This window comes from Lepisosteus oculatus, chromosome 6 (genome assembly GCF_040954835.1).
Source record: "Lepisosteus oculatus isolate fLepOcu1 chromosome 6, fLepOcu1.hap2, whole genome shotgun sequence".
In the NCBI taxonomy this organism is placed as follows: Eukaryota; Metazoa; Chordata; class Actinopteri; order Semionotiformes; family Lepisosteidae; genus Lepisosteus; species Lepisosteus oculatus.
In genome coordinates, this window is record NC_090701.1 from 43,674,498 (window position 1) to 43,697,540 (window position 23,043).

A 23,043-nucleotide genomic window follows, 5' to 3' on the forward strand; every position below is an offset into this window, starting at 1 on the left:
CCTTCATGCGTGAATTTTGTACTAACCTAAATGTCTTAATTAAAATAGTTCCATAACTATTTTTGCCTGTATTTCAAGGCAGAAACAGTCTCACCAACCCCAACACGGCGAGCGGGCTCATGACATAGGGCTGCTCCCCTCGGCAGCACAGTAACGGGGTGACGGGCCGCGCTGCACTGACGTCAGCACACAGGCGTGGCGGGGCCGGTCACGTGACAGCACGCCAAACACAGCGGGATGACCTCACAGCTCCTCACTGCAGTCTGAGCGGTTGCCATGGGAATGTAGGAAGGGCGGGGGCGAAGGGGCCCGGCGGCAACACCCACCGGAAACAAAGTCCGCAATGGCACCCGCAGAAATGAATTGGAGCGAGACCTGACTTAATTCTGGGGGGGATCCGGTTCCTTAAATTACAACCCTAAATGTGTTTTCGGCGCATCTGCAACCGCCTGCTTTATCCGATGTGTTTCCAACACTGCACGTCGGGCTATTCCGGAAAAGATTCGGGTCGGACTCAGTGATTATTTGGGAAAACAGCAGCGGATTCGGTGAGTGGGAGGAGGCGACACAGACCAGTTTCTCTCCCCCCCCCACCAACCCGGGATCGTTTTACACTTCTTCACTGTCGGAGGAAAGAAGGAAATCTAAACATGAAGGAATATGTCCATTTGCTTTTCTGACGAATAAAAAAAAGAGCAGATTCCGTTTCGCTGAGCTGATGTGATCGGCACCACGATGCCCTTCCGACAATCGCAGTGTGGGCTCTGCGGGGTTTGACGAGGCCCGCTTTTCAGTCTGGAAATTTCTTGCTCAGGAAAGCAGTTCGGGTTTTCTGACTACAAAGCATTTTTTTTTTTTTACTGCATCCCCCGGCATAAAGGATGCGAACTGTATCGGCAGTTAAATTTTTTTAAATGACTCTTTTAAACATAGTTATTGCCGCCTTTGGAGTAAACAGTTGAAGGATTTCTTTTTTTTTAAAAAAAATCTTTTATGGGATTATTTTTATTCCTGTGTGATCGGCGGCTGTGAGCAAAGATGGTAAATTTGAGGAGGCTGCTGCGAGTGTCCAACCGGTCCTTCCTGGCCTTTATTTTTTTCTTTTCGCTCTCCACGTCCTGTCTCTACTTCATTTACGTGGCCCCCGGAATAGGTAAGACGCTCCTAATTTTACCCGAGTGCTGTAAGAACCGCGAAAGACGTCGCTTGTGGTGAAAAGCAGGCATGGGGGTGATATATGTAATGGGGGAATCAGCAGACAAAAAGGGGTAGCTCTCGGGAGTCCGTCCGTTTGAGTCCTGTCACTCGACCTGGTCATTTATTCAAAAAACTTAATTGTCAACCCGGAAGGGTGGAAACGTGTCTTTGACATCACCGGACACACTTACAGAAACAAATACCTCTCAGCATAAAATACACATTCAGGATATGCGATAGTCTTGCACATGTTACACTAGACACACACTACACATACACATATCTCGCTCTGCCGGTATCACACCGTCACCTCACTAATCCCATCACTTCATACAGAAACAGTCACTTCGAGATACCGGTGGCACAGGGAGGAGGACATATTTCCATTTCTCCTGGCCACAGGCTGTCTGAACCTCCTCCCTGAAGACAGCAGCTGGAAATGGGCTTGAAGAGGGTGGGAGGGGTCGTCGATGATGAGATGAGTTTTCCTTTGAACTGCAGTAGAGTACAGCTCTTGAAGCTCTTTCTGCGCTCGGCCGGTTATTTTACTTTCGATGTTAACAATTCTAGCCGGTTTCCTTTACTCTGAATGCTGAGGCTGCCATACCACACTACCAAAAGTAAGGATGTTTTCTGCTAACACTATAAGCCCTCTCTAAAACGTTTTGACTCACCCCCAGCCTTTCAGCGTCCTGATCAAAAATATATGCTAGCTAGTTGTCCTAAAAATGCAGTTGGTATTCTTGGTAAAGTTTAAATCGTCATCTGTTACTGTTCCTAGGTAACTGAAACACTGAACCGAGGGAGAGAGGTTGTAAATCTGGCTTTTTACTGTCACAAGTAGCCAGTTTTTTTTAGTTTTGTCAACATTATTATGAAGAATGTTCGACCGACACCTCCCTTCCAGTGTGCTTATCAAAGTCATGACTTATTCAAAGTCACTCTCCTCCCCTTCTGTCATCCCCAATAAACAGTCCTATTGGGGCCGTATTGTATGCGTACTTTAATAAATTATCAGAAGTTCCCTGCATTTTCATCTCATTTCTTCTTCGTCTTCTTTTTCACAGCCTTAGTCCCAGAGTGTCCTGGGGTCAGCTGCTTTGGTTGCTCTTCTCCACTTGTCTCTGTCGAGTATATCTCATTTGTATAGATGAATTAATACAGTGGGCTCAATATTTATTGGCACTTGATAAAGATGATAAAGTATAAATAGCACAGATGGGCTATATCGTATGCCTCCAAAAATGGGGAAAACTACAGGCTTTTATTCTGATACAGTAATTTCTAAATGAATGTTTTTAAATGAGTCATACTACTCCCTGCATTTTTAGAGAAAACCAAAACTAACTGTAATCTGCTGTGAAATCCTGCTTATTTAAGTACATCTCAGTCCAAAGGAATGTTTTTTTTTCCCACAAGAGTATGAAAAAATAGGTAACACACACGAGAAAGCCTAATGTTATCCATCGCCATGGGGCAAAAGGCAAAGAACTGATGAATCGAAAGAGACAAATGGAGGCTGATCTTCACAAATCAAGTAAAATGCATGAAAAGTTCAATATCCCAATTAGTACTATTAGGGCAATAATCAAGAAGTGTGGAGCCGGTAAAACAGTGGTTTACTACCAGGAAGAGGACACAAGGACATCTGGGCCCCACACGCAGGGAGGAAGATGGTGAGGGAGGCAAATAAGAACGCAGGGTCACAGCAGGAGACGTGCAGCATCTGGTGGCATCTTGGAGTCACCAGGTCTCCACATCAACAAACAAATAGACGGTACATCCATGCCAACAGGCTGTTTTGAGGGGGTTGCCAGAAGAAAGCCCCTCGGGCCAACAAAAAACAAGTGGAGTTTGCTAGACACCACTGGGACTTTGATTAGAACCGGCTGCTCTGGTCAGATGAGACCAAAATTGAACTCTTTGGCCTCTCGCCCCATCAGTATGTTTGGGGTTAGAAGAGGAACATTCAAAGGGAAGAACTTTCGTACCCACTGTGAAATGTGGTGGTGGATGGCTATTGGGGCGGAGCAGTGGCTCTGTGGCTCAGGATCTGCACCTGTGGCTGGAAGGTTGCCGGTTCAAATCCCACAGCCGGCAGAGGAATCCTACTCCGCTGGGCTCCTGAGCAAGGCCCTTAACCCCACCTGCTCCAGGGGCGCTCTACAATGGCTGACCCTGCACTCTGACCCCAGGCTCTCTCCCTATCTGTATGTCTCATGGAGAGCAAGCTGGGGTATGTGAAAAGACAATTCCTAATGCAAGAAATTGTAAAGGGTTAATAAAGTGATGTTGTTATTATGTTGCTATCGGGGGGGCTGTGTTGCTGCCACTGGCTCTGGGCCCCTTGTTAAGATCGATGGCATCCTGATCTCTACTAAGGATCGGGCGGTGCTGGCCAGAAAGCAGCCACGTGGTCGCAGGTGGACCTTCCAGCGCGACAGCGACCCTCAGGTCACCTCAAATTCAACAAAGAGACGCTTGACTGAATACAAGGTCAACATTTTGCGATTGCCTACTCCGTTTCCAGACTTAAATCTGATTGAAAACCCGCGGTCTGAATTGAAGAGGACAGTCACTAAGCACAGAGGAATGGTGGTCTTAGGTCTCTCCCCATGTGTGCTCCAGCCTTATTAAACATGCTAGGAAAAGGCTTTGTGCCAGAGGAGGCTGCACCAAGTACAAGAAACAAGGAATGCAATAATTCCTATGTTTTTGAGAAAAAATAATCATTTAAAAAACATTTGAAATTGTTGTATAAGAATAAAAGCCTACTGTTTTCCCATGTTTTGGGGGCATAAAATACAGCTTTTTATCTGAGCTGTCTGTTTTATACAACTTTATTTGTTCATCTTTATCAAGGGTGCCAATAATGCTTGAGCCCCCAGTATGAGACCTCCTGATCTTGCGTTACTGATATGTATTCCTTAACGATCACGCCTGAAGAGTTTTCTTGAGTTATGTTTTTTAAAAAAGATGTGGGGTACTTGCATATCTCTAAAGCACGTTCGTCATACGATGGCTGTCATTATTGTAGGATGTCTACAGAATGCCACAGGGACAATACTGTCATCGCAGAATGAACTGGTGAAAGAAGCTGTATGTGCCCGAATAAGTGCCTGTGTTCTGTGATTCAGCTCAGTTCTCTCTGAAAGGAATTGCAATCTTTGTTGTTGCTCTTTCCCTAACCTTTGTCTTGACACCAGGTCCTGTGTGTGTTTAGGGGAGAGTCCGACTGTGAGTTTATGCAAACGCACATCGCAGGGAGCACTCGTGTTCCTAGCCCGACAGGAGCGTGATGTTGGGAGGTTCTGTCGGTAAACGTCGGGGGTGACATTGATGTCGTTCTGTAAAGGCAGTGAAGGGCGCAGGGGGCTGTAGAGAGCAATCCGAGGCAGTCCTGCAGATCATGGGGGCAGTTGATCATTGCTCCTCTCAGATATAGCACTTGGCATCCCTCTGTGGAAGATGCAGCCGGCAGCTTTCGAAGGAAAACTCGTGCCAGCAAGTGTTCGAGCTGCCAAGCATATCGGCAGAACGGTGCTGGATCAGTTCTGCGGTATGAACAGATTCAAGTACCCTGGGGTACAGGTGAGCTTCCAGGCAGGTACAGGGAGATTCCAGCTGCTGGTATTTCCGAACTCCAGCGTCCCGGGAGGTGGGGCGCTGGCGGAGCTGCGGAACCGAAGACCAGGTTCGTTCGTTCAGCTGCAGGGAAGAGTATTCTCGGCATCCGTGAAGGCGGTGTGATCAGCGTGCCCTCCCCAAGGGGAGATGGGCTGGCACGATAAGAGCTCATGCCTTCTGCTGTCTGAAGCGTGGGACCAGCATACTTCCTGTTCCGAATTTGCAGCTCCAGTTGTTGTGCCAACGGTCTGCACGGTTGCCATGGACATGTTTCTCTTTTTTGCAAATGAGTAATGTTAGTTGATTTAGACCTTCCTAGTTTTGATAAGAAGACCTGGATAAATGACAGGTGTACCTTGTGAATGTCTGTTTTGACTACCCCTGACTGAACACCCCTGAAAGCGCAGCGTGTTGGCTTCCTGTAGAATGCTACTGCACAGGAAAGCAGGGTCCCCAGTGTTTACAGAGATGACGAGTGTTTGGAGTGGGACAGAATGCTCCTCTTTTACCGTGCTGTAATTGAGTCTTATTAGATAAGATTTAACAGTGGGGTTTGGTTGGTCCAATAATTAGTGCACAATTGCCCATCTGGTCCAAACAGTGGTGAAAGTTGTGCAAGTAAGACAGCACTCCTCCTTGCACGCTCGTTTTGAACAATCCACGATTGGAGGGGTGGAAACATGATGTCAGATCCTGTTCAGTTTTGTTACTTCTGAATGTCGGCTTCTTTGTACGGTTAAAGATGTTCAAATAGATCCAGATATTTATTTCTTCCCTTCTCTGTTAATGCAAATAAATGGCAGGGGTTAATGCGACTGTGTCAGTGTAAACTGGTTATGCTGTTACGCATTATATATATATATGTGATGTGTCGTGACTATGGTTTTTATGGGCTTTGAATGTGCAATAGTTGTGATATGTAATGTTGTAGAGGTGTTTAGATGTACAGAAGCACTGTGTATCCATAAATATTTTCACCTTGGGGACAATATAGTTTCTTAGACTATAATGGGTCAGAAACAAATAGTGACACCTTAAAATGACATTTTGTTTAATGTTGCCACGGACCTCTGCCACTGACACCAGATTCATTACGGGAGGTCAGTGCCTCATTAAAAGACCTTGTGTCCTCGTGATATTAGAGGATGGTGATGGTTCCTAGGTTTTGCCCTTGCGTGTGAGTTATCCTCCTAAATCGCTGTTGCCCAACACGCTTTTAGAGAACCTGCTGGGGAGCCGTGTGTCGCTCTGGCCCGGGCGATCAGCTCTGCAGTCACTCCTGAAGCCCCGAGCCAGTCCTTCGGCTGGTGAGATGAAGGATCTGGGGACGAGAGCAAGGCCAGGTGCGCTCAGATCCGGCTGGAGCCGTCATGTCCCGGCACAGGCAGGTCTTACAGTGAGAAGGCAGCGAGGACCCCCAGACGCAGGGGGTTAAAAGACACGGCTACTCGCAGTGCCACTTCGTCGTCTCGCGCAGCACCTCTGTTTTTGTCAGCGTCGCAAACCAGACGGGTTGTCTGGCGGTTCCCCCCTGCACATCAGCACTTATCTCTCCTCTGGGTGCCCATCCCTCCATATTGCGCTGCCTCTATGGCCTGCGCTGTCCTTGTCAAGAGCAGGCTTTGTTGTATGACATCAGGCATTGTTTGATGGGCTTTGCTCATTTTCCGAGCTTTGTTGACTGTAACCAGGGATGCAGTATCGATGACAGCTCCCAGTCCTCTGACAGCCACGGGCCTGTGATGTCGGCTCAGTCGGTGTCCTTTTGAAATGCAAATTTTGGTGGAACACAATCTGTTCCCTTTATCTTGTCCCGTTCTTGTGTTTGAAATATTGGCTCAATGTACAGTATTATTGCTTAAATAAGGGGTAACTTCCACAGTTTAGAAGCCTTTTTGGCTTTCAAGTCTTTATTTGCGGTGTTCTGAGCTGGAAGTGGTCAGTTTTGAAGTCCTTTAAAAGTTCGGTTGTTTTTCTTGGCACTGATGTCCCAGTTTCCCAGAGCAGGACGCAGTAAAATTGCAGTGTTTACACAGCAGATCCGCAGATGAAATAGCCTGTTACAGTTTGCTGACGTTCCCAGAAGGGATGAGCTCTTTTATGTAGATTATTAGCATTTGCATTTATAAACATCCCGCCATGTGCTGAATTAAACATGAGATTATCTTGTGAGCCTTCAAAATTCATTCCTTCAGAGCGCTTCTCTCTTTGAGCTCTTGCATACCAAGAATCTCTCATATAAACAACTGTATTTTTAACCTGTCATTACAGCGTTAGGCGAAGCAGGTGATGTTAAATCCATTTGATTTGTATTTGTAAACTTTAGTGTGACTCATGCTTAGATTTTGGGAAGATTCTGATTTCCTACCTGATAGCAGAGATGATTTCAGCGAGTAGAGCAGGGAAGGATTTTGAAGGATGAGCTGCTTCACGTTAAGGGAATCTAATCTGTACGTCTTGCTGTAACTATTTCAATTAAATGCTTTTGTTTTGATCAGCCCGAATGGGTGCAATACCTATCGGACAAAGTCTATTGAATTTGAGTTTATTTCATTGAGTAGAATAACTGGCACCACAAATTCCATTTCCTTTTAGGGTGTAGACGTTTTACCTGCTTTTGGTCTAACACTGGAAAGTGCCTTGCTTGTTTTATGCGTTTATTCGCTAAATGCAGAACGAACTGAACAGCCTTGCAATGGATCATTTTTGGCGTTTGTTAGGTTGGTAGTTTCTTAACAGGCTTGGTCTTGTGGAGGTGTGTAATAATAATAATTGCTTACACTTAGGTAATGGGGACTCCCCTCCACCACCAGTGTGCAGCCCCACCTGAATGATGTCACAGCAGCCATAGTGCACCAGAACGCTCACCACACACCAGCTATCACTGGGGAGGAGAGCAGAGTGATGAAGCCAGTTCAGAGATGGGGATTATTCAGCCATGATTGGTAAAGACCAACGACAGCGTCTGTTTATAGTATAGTGTCCCCGTCACTATACTGGGGCATTAGGACCCACATGGACCGCAGGGTGAGCGCCCCCTGCTGGCCCCACTAATACCTCTTCGAGCAGCAACTTTAGTTTTTCCCCGGAGGTCTCCCATCCAGGTACTGACCAGGCTCACACCTGCTGAGCTTCAGTGGGCTGCCAGTTGTGAGTTGCAGGGTGATATGGCTGCTGGCGTATACTGCTGGTGTACTCTGGGTGAATATGTTGCCAGAGAATGTCTCTTTGCTTCAGTTTTGGGACTACAGTTTTTCCTAGAGGCTAACATCAGGCTTATAATGATGTTCACTGGCAGTTGTGCATAACTGCAAAGGACACAAACCAGGTTCATCAGAGAAGCACAGACCAGGCGAGAGTCATGTTGAGGAGCTCTGCTGTGTCATCACTGTAAGAGGCTTGTTTCTTGCAGGGAAATTGTAGAAGAAGTACTTTCTTTATTTAGAAACCTGCAATGGGCTGTGAAGTTGTGGCCATAATTCCATTTGTGTGTTCTGTGATTTTCAAGTGTTTTGGAATTCTAGGTTACAGAGATTGGTGCTGATTGCAAGATATTCTTACCTATTACACTTGTGACAATTGTGCCATTGTGTGTAGGTAACACACAGCTAAATTTGACACGGAAATGATTCATACTACATGTTGTTGATCATGAAGACAGGCAAAGCAGAAGAGGTCACTGAATTCAGGTAACTGCACGAGCAGGTTTTGATATCAAATTTAATAATAATAATAAACTTTATTTTATATAGCGCCTTTAAAGGTGTCTTCTCAAAGCGCTTTACAGGATGACAATAACAATAAATAAAAAGACTACAACAATAAATAAGATTTCACAAGATAGGACACAATTATAATTACAACAATACAATAATAACAATAGAGGAGACCGTGGAAGGTGGTATTAAGAAGAGCAGAGGGGTGAAAAATGGAACCAGTTAAGTAAAGGCTTTTCTGAAGAAGAAGGTTTTGAGTCTGGATTTGAAAGAGTTTAGAGAAGGTGACTCTCTGATATCCTTGGGCAAAGAGTTCCAGAGCTTGGGGGCATAGCAGGAGAAGGCCCTGTCGCCCATACAATGTAGACGGGCTTGGGGGACAGTAAGGAGGGCAGAATTTGAAGAGCGGAGGTTGCGAGGTGGGGAGTAGGGCGATAAAAGTTCAGACAGGTATTGAGGTGCCAAGCCATGTAAAGCCTTATAGGTGAGCATGAGGATTTTAAAGTCTACGCGGAATTTGACCGGAAGCCAGTGCAAGGACTCCAGGATAGGAGTAATGTGAACACTTGCACTAGACCTGGTCAGGATTCTGGCTGCTTAATTTTGGACATACTGCAGCTTGTTCAGAGTAGATTTAGATACCCCAGGGAGTAGAGCATTGCAGTAGTCAATTCGAGAGAATACAAATATGTTGATCAGCTTTTCAGCCACAGTTAATGATAGCATAGGGCGTAGTCTTGCGATATTTCTAAGGTGAACAAAAGATGTTTTGACAGTATGCTGTACATGTGGGTCAAATGTTAAGCCAGAATCGAATATAACCCCAAGGTTTTTCAATTTTGATTGAAGCTCAAGTACAGAGCCATCTACAGATAGGGTTACAGGACTGGCTTTACGAAGTTGATAGGGGGTACCAATAAGCATGACTTCATTCTTGTCACAGTTAAGATGAAGGAAGTTTTGAGTCATCCAAATTTTTGTCAGAGATGCAATTAGATAAAATAGAGACAGCCACATCAGTGTCGGGTTTGGTATGGCTGTATATTTGAGTATCGTCAGTGTAAAATTGAAAGCTGAGGCCATGTGATCTTAAAAGCTGACCAAGTGGGAACATGTAAATGCTGAAGAGCAAGGGGCCCAGTATTGAGCCCTGGGGGACACCAGACTTGACAAGACCAATTTCAGACCTGTACCCATTGAGAGAGACAAAGTGACAGCGATCAGTGAGGTAAGACTTAAACCATTTGAGGGCAGAGACTCCAAACACAGTCTCTAGACGAGAAAGTAAGATGTTATTTAAACCCTCAGGACTAAAATATTTTGTCCACATTGCATCAGGAGTCTGTCTTCCAGAAGAGAGTCTGGGGGTTATCTTTCAAGGTGAACATACATTTAATTATTCCTGGAATTCCTAGGACCCCAAGTATTATTTTGGATGTTTGATATGTAGAAAACCACTGCACCTGTTCTTGGCATGCACAAACGAATGAACCTAGCCAAGTGTGTTGAATGTCACCGAGTTTTGCATAATTTTTACTACCTTTCCAAAACTATTAAAATACAAAGACGTATAGACACAGAAGTTTTCAAAAGGTGAAGGATTTAAGTCCTGATTGGTGGCAGTAAGAGAATTCTAACCCAGTACATGTTCAAGCAGGGAGCTGCGTCAGCCTGGGTAGGCTGCAGAGGAACAGGTCAAGGTTTCTTCCACGCTGAAAAGAGAAGGTAAGAAACACAGCATTTTGGCTGTGGAGCCTTCTTCGGGTGAAGCCTTGTGTTTCCTTTCAGCTTGGAATAAACATTTACTTGTTCCTCACGTTCAGAATAATACAGGAAGATGCTAAATAGACTATTGTTACTAAATCAACAAAATCCAGAGAGGCGCAAGAAGATCTAATATATAGTATATATATTCTAGAATCATATATAATATGTAGTGTATATATATCTAATTTTAATTATAGAGAGCCATTAAAAAGGCCGCACATGTAACAGGTTCCACTAATCATTTGTTTTTAATGCCTGTTGGTCAAAAAAAACAATGCGCTCTTGATACTGTGGGATTTTGGACTCCATCAGTAATTGTATGTGTGACTGTAAACTGTGATCTCCACCCACTTGTTTTCAAAGCTCTTAGGAGAAGTGATTTTCCTCCGAGTCTATGTGGCGTATCCTGATTTGCATCCAGGTGGCTTTTGATTCAGTTTCTGGTCCGAGCCGCCCTCTTCCATAATTATTTTTCTTTGTCTTGGGAAGGAAGGGTTTTCTTCGGTCTGGGTGAGCCGGGGCGTGGCGGTCTGCCATCGGTGCGTTGTGTATTTGAAGTCAAGCCGGCAGAGTTCTGCAAACACTTCGTGCGCAGAGTAGCCACAGAGACCAGCAGCTAGTGGAAATGGGCGTGAAGCACATTCAGTTGTTCACACCTTTTCCCTTTTGTGTATACAGGCAGTGTATTGCACTGAATATGAGCTGTGAAAGGGGCTGTTGCCTTAAGCACCCGAAACTCGTTTCACACTTCATGCCTTGTCCTTTCGGGCAGAAAAAGGAGTGACGAATCTTAAACTTACAGGCCAACGGGGAATAAAAAAACAAAACGAAGGACAGTCCGAAATGACACGTCTTGAAGAACAAGACTTTGCTAGTGAAACCTCTTCCATAATACCAAATCAACAGTTTGAGTCAGACGTCCGCTTTCTCTGACTGCACAGCCGTTAGCTGGGATGGGGGGATTCCTTGCACTGAAGCATCAGTTTTATACCTTTAAAACACAATTTGATCTGTATCCAGTTTTAACTATGCAAAATTAATTGTAGAATTCCTGATTATATCGTGTGGATATGGTCAAAAATGCAGGCACGAGTGGATGCATATTTTTCTGCTCGTGTCTGGCTTTCCTGACTTCAAACTTAAGCTGTACACGATGTTCCGGTTCCACTGCATTGGTAGTAATAAATGATTCACAGCTTTGCGAGCTGAGGTTGTGTTCGAGGGCTCTCCCTTCACAGCCAGTAGACGATTCTGATATCCTGCGAAGAGGATACGTTGCCCTCTTTTGCATATCAGATCTAAGTTGAACTGTATTTAAAAGCCATCTGAGTGCAAAGGTGCTTCTCTCAGCTGAGAGAAAAGAAATCCTGTTGTTCGGGTGTGGATGTGGTCCATTTGTTAAAAGAGCGTCGGAGTTACAAACAGGAGAAGGCCAGTGACTCCCGGTTTCTCACTGTATTGCAAAACGTGCAGAGGATCTAAGAATTCCTCAAGATGTGTGAAGTCCGTTGCAGCCGCGTGGCTGGGAGTCCAGTCCTCTGGTCCGTATAAGGAATTCTCTCTTGTATCCTGTTCTGGTCATTGTGTTGCACGTCATTCCCATGGAGTTGTCTGTGTTACAGGCTGGAAAGATGCAGCTCCGTGGATCAGTTGTTTTTAATTGAGTGAGGGGGCCAAGACAAGGTTAATTCCATGTTTAAAAGCAGAAAGGGGAAAGGGGGTTGGAGCTGTAGGGCCTTCTCCAGCTGTGCGTGCGAGAGCAAGGTAGCACAGAGGAGGGTGGGACAGAGCGGCTGAGAGTGAGCAAGCACAGAAGGGGATCAGGGGGAAGAGGGGTGAAGAGCTTTGTATTTTCACATTGCTTTTTACACTCCTGAAGAAGGATCGACAGCGGAAATGCTGTTTCTCTTTTTTTCTATCTTAACCTCTCTTACAGTGATGACACAGCAGAGCTCCTCAACGTGACCCTTGCCTGGTCTGTGCTTCTCTGACGAACCTGGTCTGTGTCCTTTGCAGTTATGCACAACTGCCAGTGAACATCATCATAAGCCTGATGTTAGCCTCTAGGAAAAACTGTAGTCCCAAAACTGAAGCAAATTAACCTTTACTTGTTCCTTTGCATCCAACGGACACTGACGAAGCGCCCCACTGGAATATCTCCTGTTACATTAGCCGTGTTGCTGTCCTTTGTCCTGCCTCCAGAGCAGCAGTTAACACTCGTGTAACATGGTAACCAGATGAGTACAGTATTTCAACAGAGTCTGACTAGTTAAATAATTTGTTTTGTCATTTTCACATTGCGTTGTGCGATTCCAGTTCTGCCCTCTTAATTACGAAACCAAGTTTTTTTTTTTTGGGCCTCTTTCATGCTTTCATTAGGCTGACTAGAAGTAGAGTAAATCAACCTAATTGGGCTCAAGCAGTTCTGGCTTCTCTTGTGAAGATAGTATGCCCCACTACAGCATGATGCTTATGGAGCTGTATAAGGATAGTACAAAACTGCATAGCATTACACAACGCACGCAGGGCTAAAATTTGTGAAACGTTCCCAAAATCATGTGCAGTATACAGTCTTTCTTGATGACAAGATGCATGACATCAAATTTCTTATAATATGCACTTATTATGCACGTGCATATTAATATGCATGACTTAACATTGCGGTGCAACGCAGTATTTTGAGATGAAATAGCGCTATAGCTATCACAATTCTGGAGGCGGAGCGGTGGCTCTGTGGCTCAGGATCTGCACCTGTGGCTGGAAGGTTGCCGGTTCAAATCCCGCAGTCAGCAGAGGAATCCTACTCCGTTGGGCATCTGAGTAAAGCCCAACCCTTAACCCCAACTGCTCCAGGGGTGATGTACAATGGCTGACCCTGCACTCTAACCCCATGCTCTCTCCATATCTGTGTGTCTGTGTGTCTCATGGAGAGCAAGCTGGGGTATGCGAAAAGACAAATTCCTAATGCCAGAAATTGTAAAGGTTAAAAAAGTGATGTTATGTTAATTCTCAGTCATCTTCCTGGCTGCTAGAAAAAAGTCCTGTGCTCTCTCTAATTTGACTAACATCCAAATATATAGCTATAGCTATAAGGAAGCTAACTAGCTTGATAGGTCTGTCCGTTAATATTATGTTGTGGTGATTGTGTAGTGAAGTAAGGAGTCAGCGCGGCTCAGTGAAGGTTTGAGATGAGTTTAATGTGTGATGAAAACAGCCATGTCAGGATAACACCGGGAGAAGGCCCATTCCCTACAGTGTCCACCTGAATGACAGCAGTATTACAGAGTCGTACTCTCTTATAACCATGAATGGGTATTTATGAGTGAAAATGACCTGTCATCTGCTTGTAGCTGTTCCTGATAATATTATCCCTGGCTTTCAGTTATTTCTGAAATGTCACGTACAGCAGGTGTCTGTTTAAAATGCACTCAAGCCAGGTCACAGGAATGACCCCAGGCCAGTGTCAGATTGCTGTACTATTCCATGAATACTTGTTGATAAAATTTACAAGTATCAGTTTTCTCTGATTGAAGGGTTGTAGTTCATGCCGACACACTGAATTCTTTGGTGTCCCGTCTTTAAAAAAAATACTAAGGCTACATCGGATGTGAGGAAACAATTTGGAAAAATTGTCTGATGAAGTACTGTGGCTGGAAACTAATTCTGAACGTAGATAACTGTGGTGTAAATTGTGCCAGACTCACCCAGGACTTGCATGTCAATGTAGCTGGATGCATTTCTAATGCAAATCTGAGTCAGCAGGGCCAATCCAGTCGTCCACTCGACCGATGAGAATGCAAAGCAACAGAAAATCATTATATGGCACTTGCAAATATATTTCACTTGCCTTTCATGATGCCAAGCATGCACGCCCTTTTCATAACTACAAGGACATTATGGCACCTTTGAATTGGCTCGGAGTAAATGTCCAATATGCATATAACAGTGATATACAGTAGGGTGGCATGGATTACTCCTACCATAGTAGAGCTCATCAATTCAGGATGAATATATTAATTAGAGAAAAGATGCAAGAAGCTGAATACTGGGGTTCTGCTTCTTGGCAGGTCAGAGGACATCACTAAAAGAAAGCTGGAGTTAGTGCACACTGTGTTTGTCAAGCCATGGAGCAGCTATATCATCCTGCAACTCACCACTGGCTACCCACTGAAGCCCAGCAGGAGTGAGCCTGGCCAGTACCTGGATGAGAGACCTGGGAAAAACTAAGGTTGCTGCTGGAAGAGGTGCAGGGGGCGCTCACCCTGCGGTCTGTGTGGCACCTAATGCCCCAGTAAGGTGATGGAGACACAATACTGTTTAAAAGAATACGCACTATCCTTCTGATGAGGCATAAAACCGAGGTCCTGTCTCTCATTAATAAAACCCAGGGTGTTTCTCGAAAAGGGTAGGTGGCCAAAATTCCCTTGGGGCCTCCTTATGATCTCCCCTTTGTCACTTCATCACTCTGCTCTCCTCCCCAGTAAGAGCTGGTGTGTGGTGAGCGTCCTGGCGCACTATGGCTGCCGCTGCACACTGGTGGTGGTGGAGGGGGGTCCCCATTACCTGTACAGCGTTTTGAGTGGAGTGTCCAGAAAAGCACTAAATACCTGTAAGGATGATTATTTTCCTTACACTTCCTAGCACACACCTAGCACTTCCTAGGCTTTATTGCACTGGGTGCACATCAACCAGTCCAGGACATTGTTGATGAGCATGTGAGTATTTCAGGATTAGCTGATAGGAAGGCGAAATCAGTCTTGAGTGTAGAAATGTGGCAGCAGTGAAAGCTGTCCAGGTGTTTTACTGAAATTGCACAGCACAGTTGCCAGGGGGAAGTTTCTAGGTTCATCTTTGGCGCGCTGGAAAATGGTTCGTCATCAGCCGAAAGTCTACCGAAAATGGAAAAAGGCTCAAGAAACTGTGAAGAAAAGGAAATTTCTTTTGTGAAGCAAGGAAGTTGGCCGAAGCGTTGGAGAATTTTCCCAGGCATTCCTCTGCCAAATTTCCTCTGCAGACGACAGGGATTTGTGGGCAGTCTGCACTGTGTGTTTGAACCGCGTGGTTTTGGCTCACACGCTGGACTTGGGAACCTTTTGCACAACGCTGCCAGCACTAGAAAATGAAAAGGTCACCGCTGGCGAATGAAAAGATGAGCTCACGGGAGCAGCTGGACAGTTTGCGGCTGTGCCTCTAGTTGAGAATGAACGCCGGGACAGGTTACTTCACAGGGAGAGGCTGCCAGAGAGAAAGCTGATGTGTTCGGAGCTACACCCTCGCTTTTCGCGGGTTCGTACTTCATGCTTTCCTTTATTCGCGGGTCTCCCCCCCTCAAAAGAAATCCCCGTACTTTCCCGCGTTGCGTATTAGTCTGCCTGTATGCCTTCTCGAGTCAGTTAAATTTCTGCGTTTCGTTGTTCGTGACGTTTTTTGTGCCCCATATCCATTATTTTTTTAATTAAATATGGGACTTAATCGTACTTCTAGTTCCCTTGCTAGTAATACTGGACCTCAAAAGATACAAAAACCGATGACTTGGGCAGAGAAAGTTGCACTTTTAGTCACGTTAAAAAAAAGAGAATTTGTTCAAGGAGTTGAAGCAGCAGCTCCCCATCACATTGTTTCTGCAAAGAAAAGAAACTCCAACCAGGGAAAGTGAACCAGACGCAAAATGACATTAAAAGTGAGTGGGGAAAAAATGCTTTTCATTTTCATTTTTTGTGTTGAAATGACTAAAAGGGATTTAATCACAAAGAGACATTAAAACTGCACAAAAACTCTTAAAATGCTATTAAAGACATTTATTAGCAGAACACTTATTCATGTTACCAAGACTTTTATGCCTTTCCTTCGTTTTCCCCCTTCCTTTCCATGTATCAAACAATGCAAAAATCAAGCAATATTCTCTCGAATGTTCTCTTAATTACACTCGATTAGAAAAAAAGATACTAAAATGTAGTTTTCTGGGGGACCGGGGTTGTTTTGGAGAGGGCGGTTAATGATTAAACCCGATTTTATTCTCGTAATGCAATACCTTCCCAGTTTTTTCCCCCTTTGTTTTGGCAAAGGCAGAGGAAGACTTCCGTGTTTGTGGTAAACAAATGGCGATGCGCTTCAGCAATATGAAGCTGCGTTGTTTATTCAAACAGGACTGTGTTGTGAAGAAATGGATGTGTTTAAAACACGCAGGGAAGTGTCTGCCCGCCTCTCCTGTGTGGGGTTTAGTCCACGCTGTCGACACGTGCAATCTGAACTCCCAGCATCAACGAGCGGCTGCCGTTTCCTCCTTTGCTCTAGCGCACCTCAGCCACGGCCGAGTGATGCGTTTTTGTGATTTCTGTGAGCTCACGGAAAAGACATTTCATTGCCAGCAACTACTGCTGCACGCTGTATTGTTGTGCAATTGATAAATAAACTTTGATTTGATTTGGAGGTTCAAGTCCTATCAGCCTCACGCCTTTCGGCCCTGGTGCTCATTCAGACCATATGTGTTTGATGAGCAAAGAGACAGGCGACCTTAAACCTGCCGCGCTGCGCAGGCCCAGACAGGGATCTGAAAGAGACTGATGGCTGCCGGGAGCTGTGAGCAGCCCAAGAGGCAGAGGGGGAGCAGATGATCTTGTCTGGTATCTCTGAGTAACAAACCACTTCTCCTCTTTTGAGAATCTGAGCTAAAAACCTACATGAGAAACACAGTAGTTTCTACACGCACCTCTATCGAAGAAAACTCAGTCTTCACTCAGGTTAGGAAATTGTCAAACGGAGATCTTTATTCAATCAGCTGAAGGGGAGCAGAGTCAGGGTTTCCCCTCGCACTCGGTGAATGTGCTCGCTCGACGGAGGTTTCACTTTCCCTTTTATACATGAAACGTAGGCGAGACTTTAACTTATCAAAGGAGCACAGGACGCTGTCGGAAGTCTTTTTAAACACAAACGAAACAGGACAGGAACCTGCCATTTGGCATCCTGCAGTCTGTTTAATTTCTCTCTGGTTGAACACACAGGGGTGTGAAAAATCACAGGCTTCAGTTGCAGGAAGACAGCTGTCTCCCACGCATTGTCACTGTCTTGACCCTTCTCAAGAGTTCCTCTCACTCGGTCTTCCACACCTCACATTTTTCCTCTAGTTCATAAACCGAGCATCACAAGGAGCTGATCACTTACAAGTGCAACAGATCCAGACGGTGCTGACGAAGCAGTTGGCCATCCATTTTATAGCAGGCGCACTGGTATTGTATTGAGCAGAGCAGACGGGAGTAAATGCATTATGCTGAATGTCTCTTGGGATCGCCAGCAGGCCTGCTGTGATGGATACCAGATAGTAGCATGAGCGCCCACCACTGGAAGCAGTGTGAGCTGTCCATCTGCGCCGGGGGCTTTGGAACAGGTTCCTGTGGGATTCCGTCCCCTTGACGTGACACTTTGCCCCGGTTTATCCCAGCGGGCCGCGGCGAGGGGCTTCCCCGGCGGAACTTGCAAGAGAGGCGTGGTGGCGCGGGCAGACAGCGGTGTGCTACACCGCAGGAATCGGCCCGTCGGGACGAGACCGTAGCCGGGGCGGCTCCTGGGGTCCCTGGGCTCGATCAGCGTGTTGCCCTGCTGTCGGGGGGTCGTCAGTCACTGTAACCCAGACCCAGACTCCACATTCACGCTTCCACATTCATTTAACATGTAGGTATGGCTGGCACAGCGATGCAGTGGCTAGTATTGGTGCCAAGTTCACTTCCTGGGGTGCGATCTGTGTGGATTATGTTTTGTTTGCCCTGTGTTCATGTGGGTTTCCTCCTGGCATAAGGCAGAATAAACCCTCAATGGGACGCTAGTCCATCACGTGACACAAATATACAGTCACACTCGCACAGGGCCAGTTGTCACCAGGAGCCAGTTAACCTGCCAGTGAGTTTTTAGACTGTGGGAGGACAGCAGAGCACCCGTAGGAAGTTTTGCCTTCGACAGTTTATCATGCATTTGCGTCGAATTATTAATCGTATATCTTAAAGGCCAGGTCTGTGCTGTGGCATCTGACCATCTTAAGCTTGCAGGAAGTATAAGTTTAGACCAGTCTGAAAGTGCGAAGGGTGGTGGAACAAGCTGCCCCGTTGTTGAAGCCTGTGGATTGATTTCTTTCAGGAAACAGCTGTACGAGATTCTTCAGTCAATTAACTACTGAATGGGTTAGATGGGCCAAGTGGCCACCTCGTGCTTGTCACCTTTCCTATGTACTGTGAACCAAACATCAGTTTAAGATGGTTATTTTGTGACCGTGGTTCCCCTGTGTTTTGTTTTTCCCACCCTGAACACAGTGATGGACTGAAGAGAGCTTCATGCCTCACCTCTCCTAGCTGTCCCTTGTGACTGTGCAGATACGGCCCTAGTTGAACCCAGAGCGGAGTTTAGCCAGACCTAACTCTGGGGATAACGCTCCTCCTTTTCCAGACTGTGACGCGGGATGTTTCATGACCCGTTTTCACATCTCCCAAGAGCCACACCTGCAGGACAGGTGCGGTGTAGCTACAGTCCTTCCCAGGCGGGGCACATCCAGACCTCACTACTCCTTTTCATGAGTCTCAAGTATTTCAAAAGGAGAAAATGCATTTGACAGATTTCAAAATCTCCGTTTGACCTGGCTTTATCTTTTTTTTCCATTGTGTCAATTAAATAGATTAATAGATCATTAAATAATAGATAATTATATTCTCTTTTAATTAATAGATGATTATAATCTTGAAGAATTAATCGGTATTTAGCTGATTTTCAGTAAAAAGAGATGGTTTGTGCAATAATTTCCTGCATGCGTAATTCTTAAAGTAGTGTATATGTGCGACACTGCAAGACACATTTATTAGTTCAGGTTCATGGTGATAAAGACAACTAAATAAACGTGAATATGGGAATATTTCAGGCACACAAAATGTGTCCTGATGCACACTGAAATGCAATAGAAATGCATTAGACACGGCAGGCCCTCACTGAATGCAGCTATTGTGTCCCTGCAGTTATTAATAGAATATAATGTAATGGGCTTCCTGGCAGCTCAGTGTCCTCTGTCTCTCTGTGGAGATTTACATCACATTATGCAAGACGATGACATGCTGTGCCCTCTCTCTCCCCCGACGGTCACAGTTCGTGGCGCTTCCTAAGTGAGGACACCGCAGTGCAGGTGAAGGACGTTGCCGTGTGGGGAGGGATAGTGTTCTGTCTGCCTCGGCCACATGTGCGATATTCTTCAAGAAGACAAGTGTAGTTACTGTTCTGTAGGCTTACCTTTGTATATGATCTTCCCACAAGGCACACCATACAGCAGTTGGATCTCCTTGCCACTCTTGCCATTCCTGGGCCAAAGTCCAAGGCCTGTATTGCTTGTGGCCCGTGACATTCCTTAGAAGTCGTGACTTCACCTCCAGTTTGAGGTCTCTTTATTTCTTGATACGGTGCCCTGCTGCCTGTGCGTTTTTCTGTCCCGCCTGCCGTTTGAACCAGTGTGGGCTGAGCCGTGTGGTGCGTTTAGATCCAGGAGGAGGGCTATGCTGTGAACAGCTATTGAGTGGTGTGGGACGCGGTTCGCTCTGAATTATTCAGTTGCCACATCTCCTTTTTCTACCCCTGCCTTTTCTTCCTGCCACCGGGGGCGTGCTGCCCTTTGTGATGGGTTTATTTCAGTGCAGAGGCACTCCTGAGAAACTCGCACCTCTTGTGCTTTATTTGTTTGGATGAACTACATTGGGAAATGAGGCTGTTTTTCTCAACACGTTTTGCCCTGGATGGCCATAGATTGGATTGAAATGGATTTACGGCATTGTACATCTTGTATTGGTACTGTGAGGTGTATAAAGAGATCTTAAGTTAAAGACCAGATAATGCTTTGCCTAAATAAATATCTTATATCTGGAACAGTGCTACAGTGCGTGTAACCTTTTGAGCTGTTACACCTTCTTCCATAATTGAGTCATACCAGTGAGATCACTTCGTCTTGAGTTGAATTGATTACCCTTTTTAGTGGATGGATACAGAGTTGTTTAATTGTGTTGTTATTTTATTGCTACGTGGGACATCAGTTTTTGGGGGTTCATTTGAGTGTGTTGATGATCACTAATGAAAATGACAGAATCATTATTTTTTGCTTTCAAGTCGATCTTGCCTTGACCTTGGTCTTGATTTGAATAAGCCCGGACCTTGTTTTGCCAACAGGTGTGGGTTTTTAAGTCTGTTATAGCTGCCAATGTTCGGATTAAACTCTGTATGGTTTTAAAAACAGGAAGTGGTTTGGATGGTTAATGTTCTAAATTGCTGTTGTCCAAGGTAGAAATTCATCTCTGTTATGATCTGTACTATCTAATGGATTTATGATGAATGACAATGAAGAGTAATTTACTTTGCAAATGGAAAGTTTACCAAAAAAGAATATATTACTGACAGGCTGAGATGCTGAAAGAGAATCCTTTGCTGGCAACTGGTATTCTGTAGAACAACAAAGAGTTACATTTATTTTACATTTTCAAAAACACCCGTCTACTTTACATTTTGATTATAATCTTTAATGAGATGTATTTGTGCAATTGAAACATGTTTAATTTCTTGTTTTTCAGCAAACACCTACTTCTTCATGGTTCAAGCCCAAGGAATGATGCTGAGGGACAACGTCAGAACAATAGGACACATGATCAGATTGTACACGATCAAGAACAGCACTCTTAATGGCACAGGTGGGTTACGCTTCATCCGAGATGATTTTCTTGTGATGCTTGACCAGACCCCATGTAAATACACAGTATAATCTTGCACATGTTTTTGAAGATGGTAGTCCTAGGTTTGAAGATGGCACTAAAGGCCTGTAGTCAAGGAGATTTTGTTGTTTGTTTCAAAAGGTTAATGCACATTAAACACCAAAGCATCGCTTAGTTGCTCCTCTTGTCTTAGCAGTTGTTCTTAACTAGCTCGGTAACAGTGCTCCTAAGCAGAGCCGGAGGGGGAGACATGCTCCCTCTGAAGAGCATTTCAAGGAGTGAGATTAAAATAAGATTCAGAACGTCAGAGAGACCAACTTCCCCCGATTGCTTAGACATCAGGAGAACACCGCTCTGCTGGGCGTTCATAACCGGGGATGAGAATGTCCTGCAGATCTGGGGATTTCCGCAGGACTTGAGGATGGTCCCATGACTCCGATGAATCATGTCGATCTGGGACAGAAGAATGCCTGTGAGGGGCAGGGGGCGATAACACAGGAAAGGGCACAGGCAGCCGGTTAAACTCTGGATTTGATGCGAGTGGATGCTAACTGTACGGACATCCCATGATGGAATAAGAGCTAGCTGACTCGATTCAGACATATTTCAGGATCACCCGTGATCCAAAGGTTACTAGTAAATTTTCCATATCCAGCTATTTTCCATATTAGGAATGTATTTAAATAATGAATACTGAAGTGTGTTTTTTTGGCCTCCAATAACTATATTGTCTCCTGAGCTTAGGCACCAACACCTGGTGCTATAAAAGTATGCTGGATTTATGGGCAAGGACTAAAAATTTATCTTTTTCAGAGCAATTATGCCATTTTTTATATGTGACGTGCCAGGCAAAGCACCACTGTTACGCACTTAAGAGATTTGTACTTTTGCTAACAGAATGAAAAAGTGCTAATTGTAGTTCAATTGCTATTCATTAGTACGATTCGTTCATTGCTATTCATTAAAGTGTGTCTGATTTTGTGGTGAACATAATTTCTCAATGCGGTTGGATGGGGTGTTCCTCAGGCAATTTCAGAACATCACTGTGCTCTGATTAGCCAGTTCCATGCTGTGCTAAATGATTTAATGTTAAAAAAGCACATGTCGGACAGCTAGGCTTGTGTGTGTGGAAACTGAAGAATACGAGGGAATGACATTATAGTAATTATGTAATTATATGGAGGGTTGTGAAATATGCACATTAGAAATTGATGTGCAGCTCAGCTTTTGTTATTAATTGTGTCATGAGCAGTATTTTAAAAAGCTGAAACCTCACATGTTGTACTTTTTTCTTTATTGAGATGCATAACGTATAGATTGAATCGCACAAAAACATTAATATTATATTTGTATAATGTGCTTAACTTTGTGGGAATATTCATTAATGTAACACATTTTTTTAAAGAATTACACACCCAGGGAATTTTAGACAATACATAAGTTTAAAAAATACATACTTTAATGTACCTGTTATTAAGGTTTTTTCCCCAGGAGAGAATGTCAGCAGCCCCTCCTTCACTCTTCCTCTTTTTTATCATTTTATAGTATCGCCCCTATGTGAGCCATTCGGAATTGAAGTTAATGTGAAAAACTAACAAAGACCACAGTGTTTGAAAACGAGGAAGTCAAGAGTTGTACTTATTTACCAGATGCCAGCATGAAGCAATGCTTATTGTGTGTTCCAAATCTTCTTATCTCAGATTACCCTGATGGCAGTAACTCCAGTGAATATATCGCTCAACCTACAACATACCTTCCAGAGAATTTTACTTACGCCCAGAACCTCCCTTGTCCTGAGAAGTTACCTTCTATGAGTGAGTATTGGAAGGTGTTGTAATATACAGTTTGTAGACAGGATCAGGATTTGTGTGGCACTGCTGATACTAAATAGAGCAAAGCATCATTCTTATCTTTGGCACATGTTTCCTTTGTTGAACAGAGGTGTCGGGGGTATTAAATCAGTTCCCAAAATGCCTTTTTTTTTTGCCTGACTTAAAATGCTCTGTTCTTATGTT

At 44.6% G+C, this 23,043-nt stretch overlaps 1 protein-coding gene across 2 annotated transcripts in view; it reads left to right on the forward strand.

The window, feature by feature from the left end:
• Nucleotides 1-273: 273 nt before the first annotated feature.
• Nucleotides 274-23,043, forward strand: part of b4galt6 (UDP-Gal:betaGlcNAc beta 1,4- galactosyltransferase, polypeptide 6) — a 38,705-nt gene continuing 15,935 nt past the window's right edge. The window contains exons 1-3 of one of the 2 annotated variants that reach the window (XM_006634057.3): nt 274-1,153; nt 20,891-21,007; nt 22,729-22,842. In XM_006634057.3, coding sequence (XP_006634120.1) covers nt 1,039-1,153; nt 20,891-21,007; nt 22,729-22,842 — 346 coding nt within the window. In that variant the 5' untranslated portion in view covers nt 274-1,038. Of the gene's footprint in view, nt 1,154-15,363; nt 15,594-20,890; nt 21,008-22,728; nt 22,843-23,043 lie in introns of those variants that run through there. The other variant, XM_015353885.2, reaches the window with a different exon arrangement.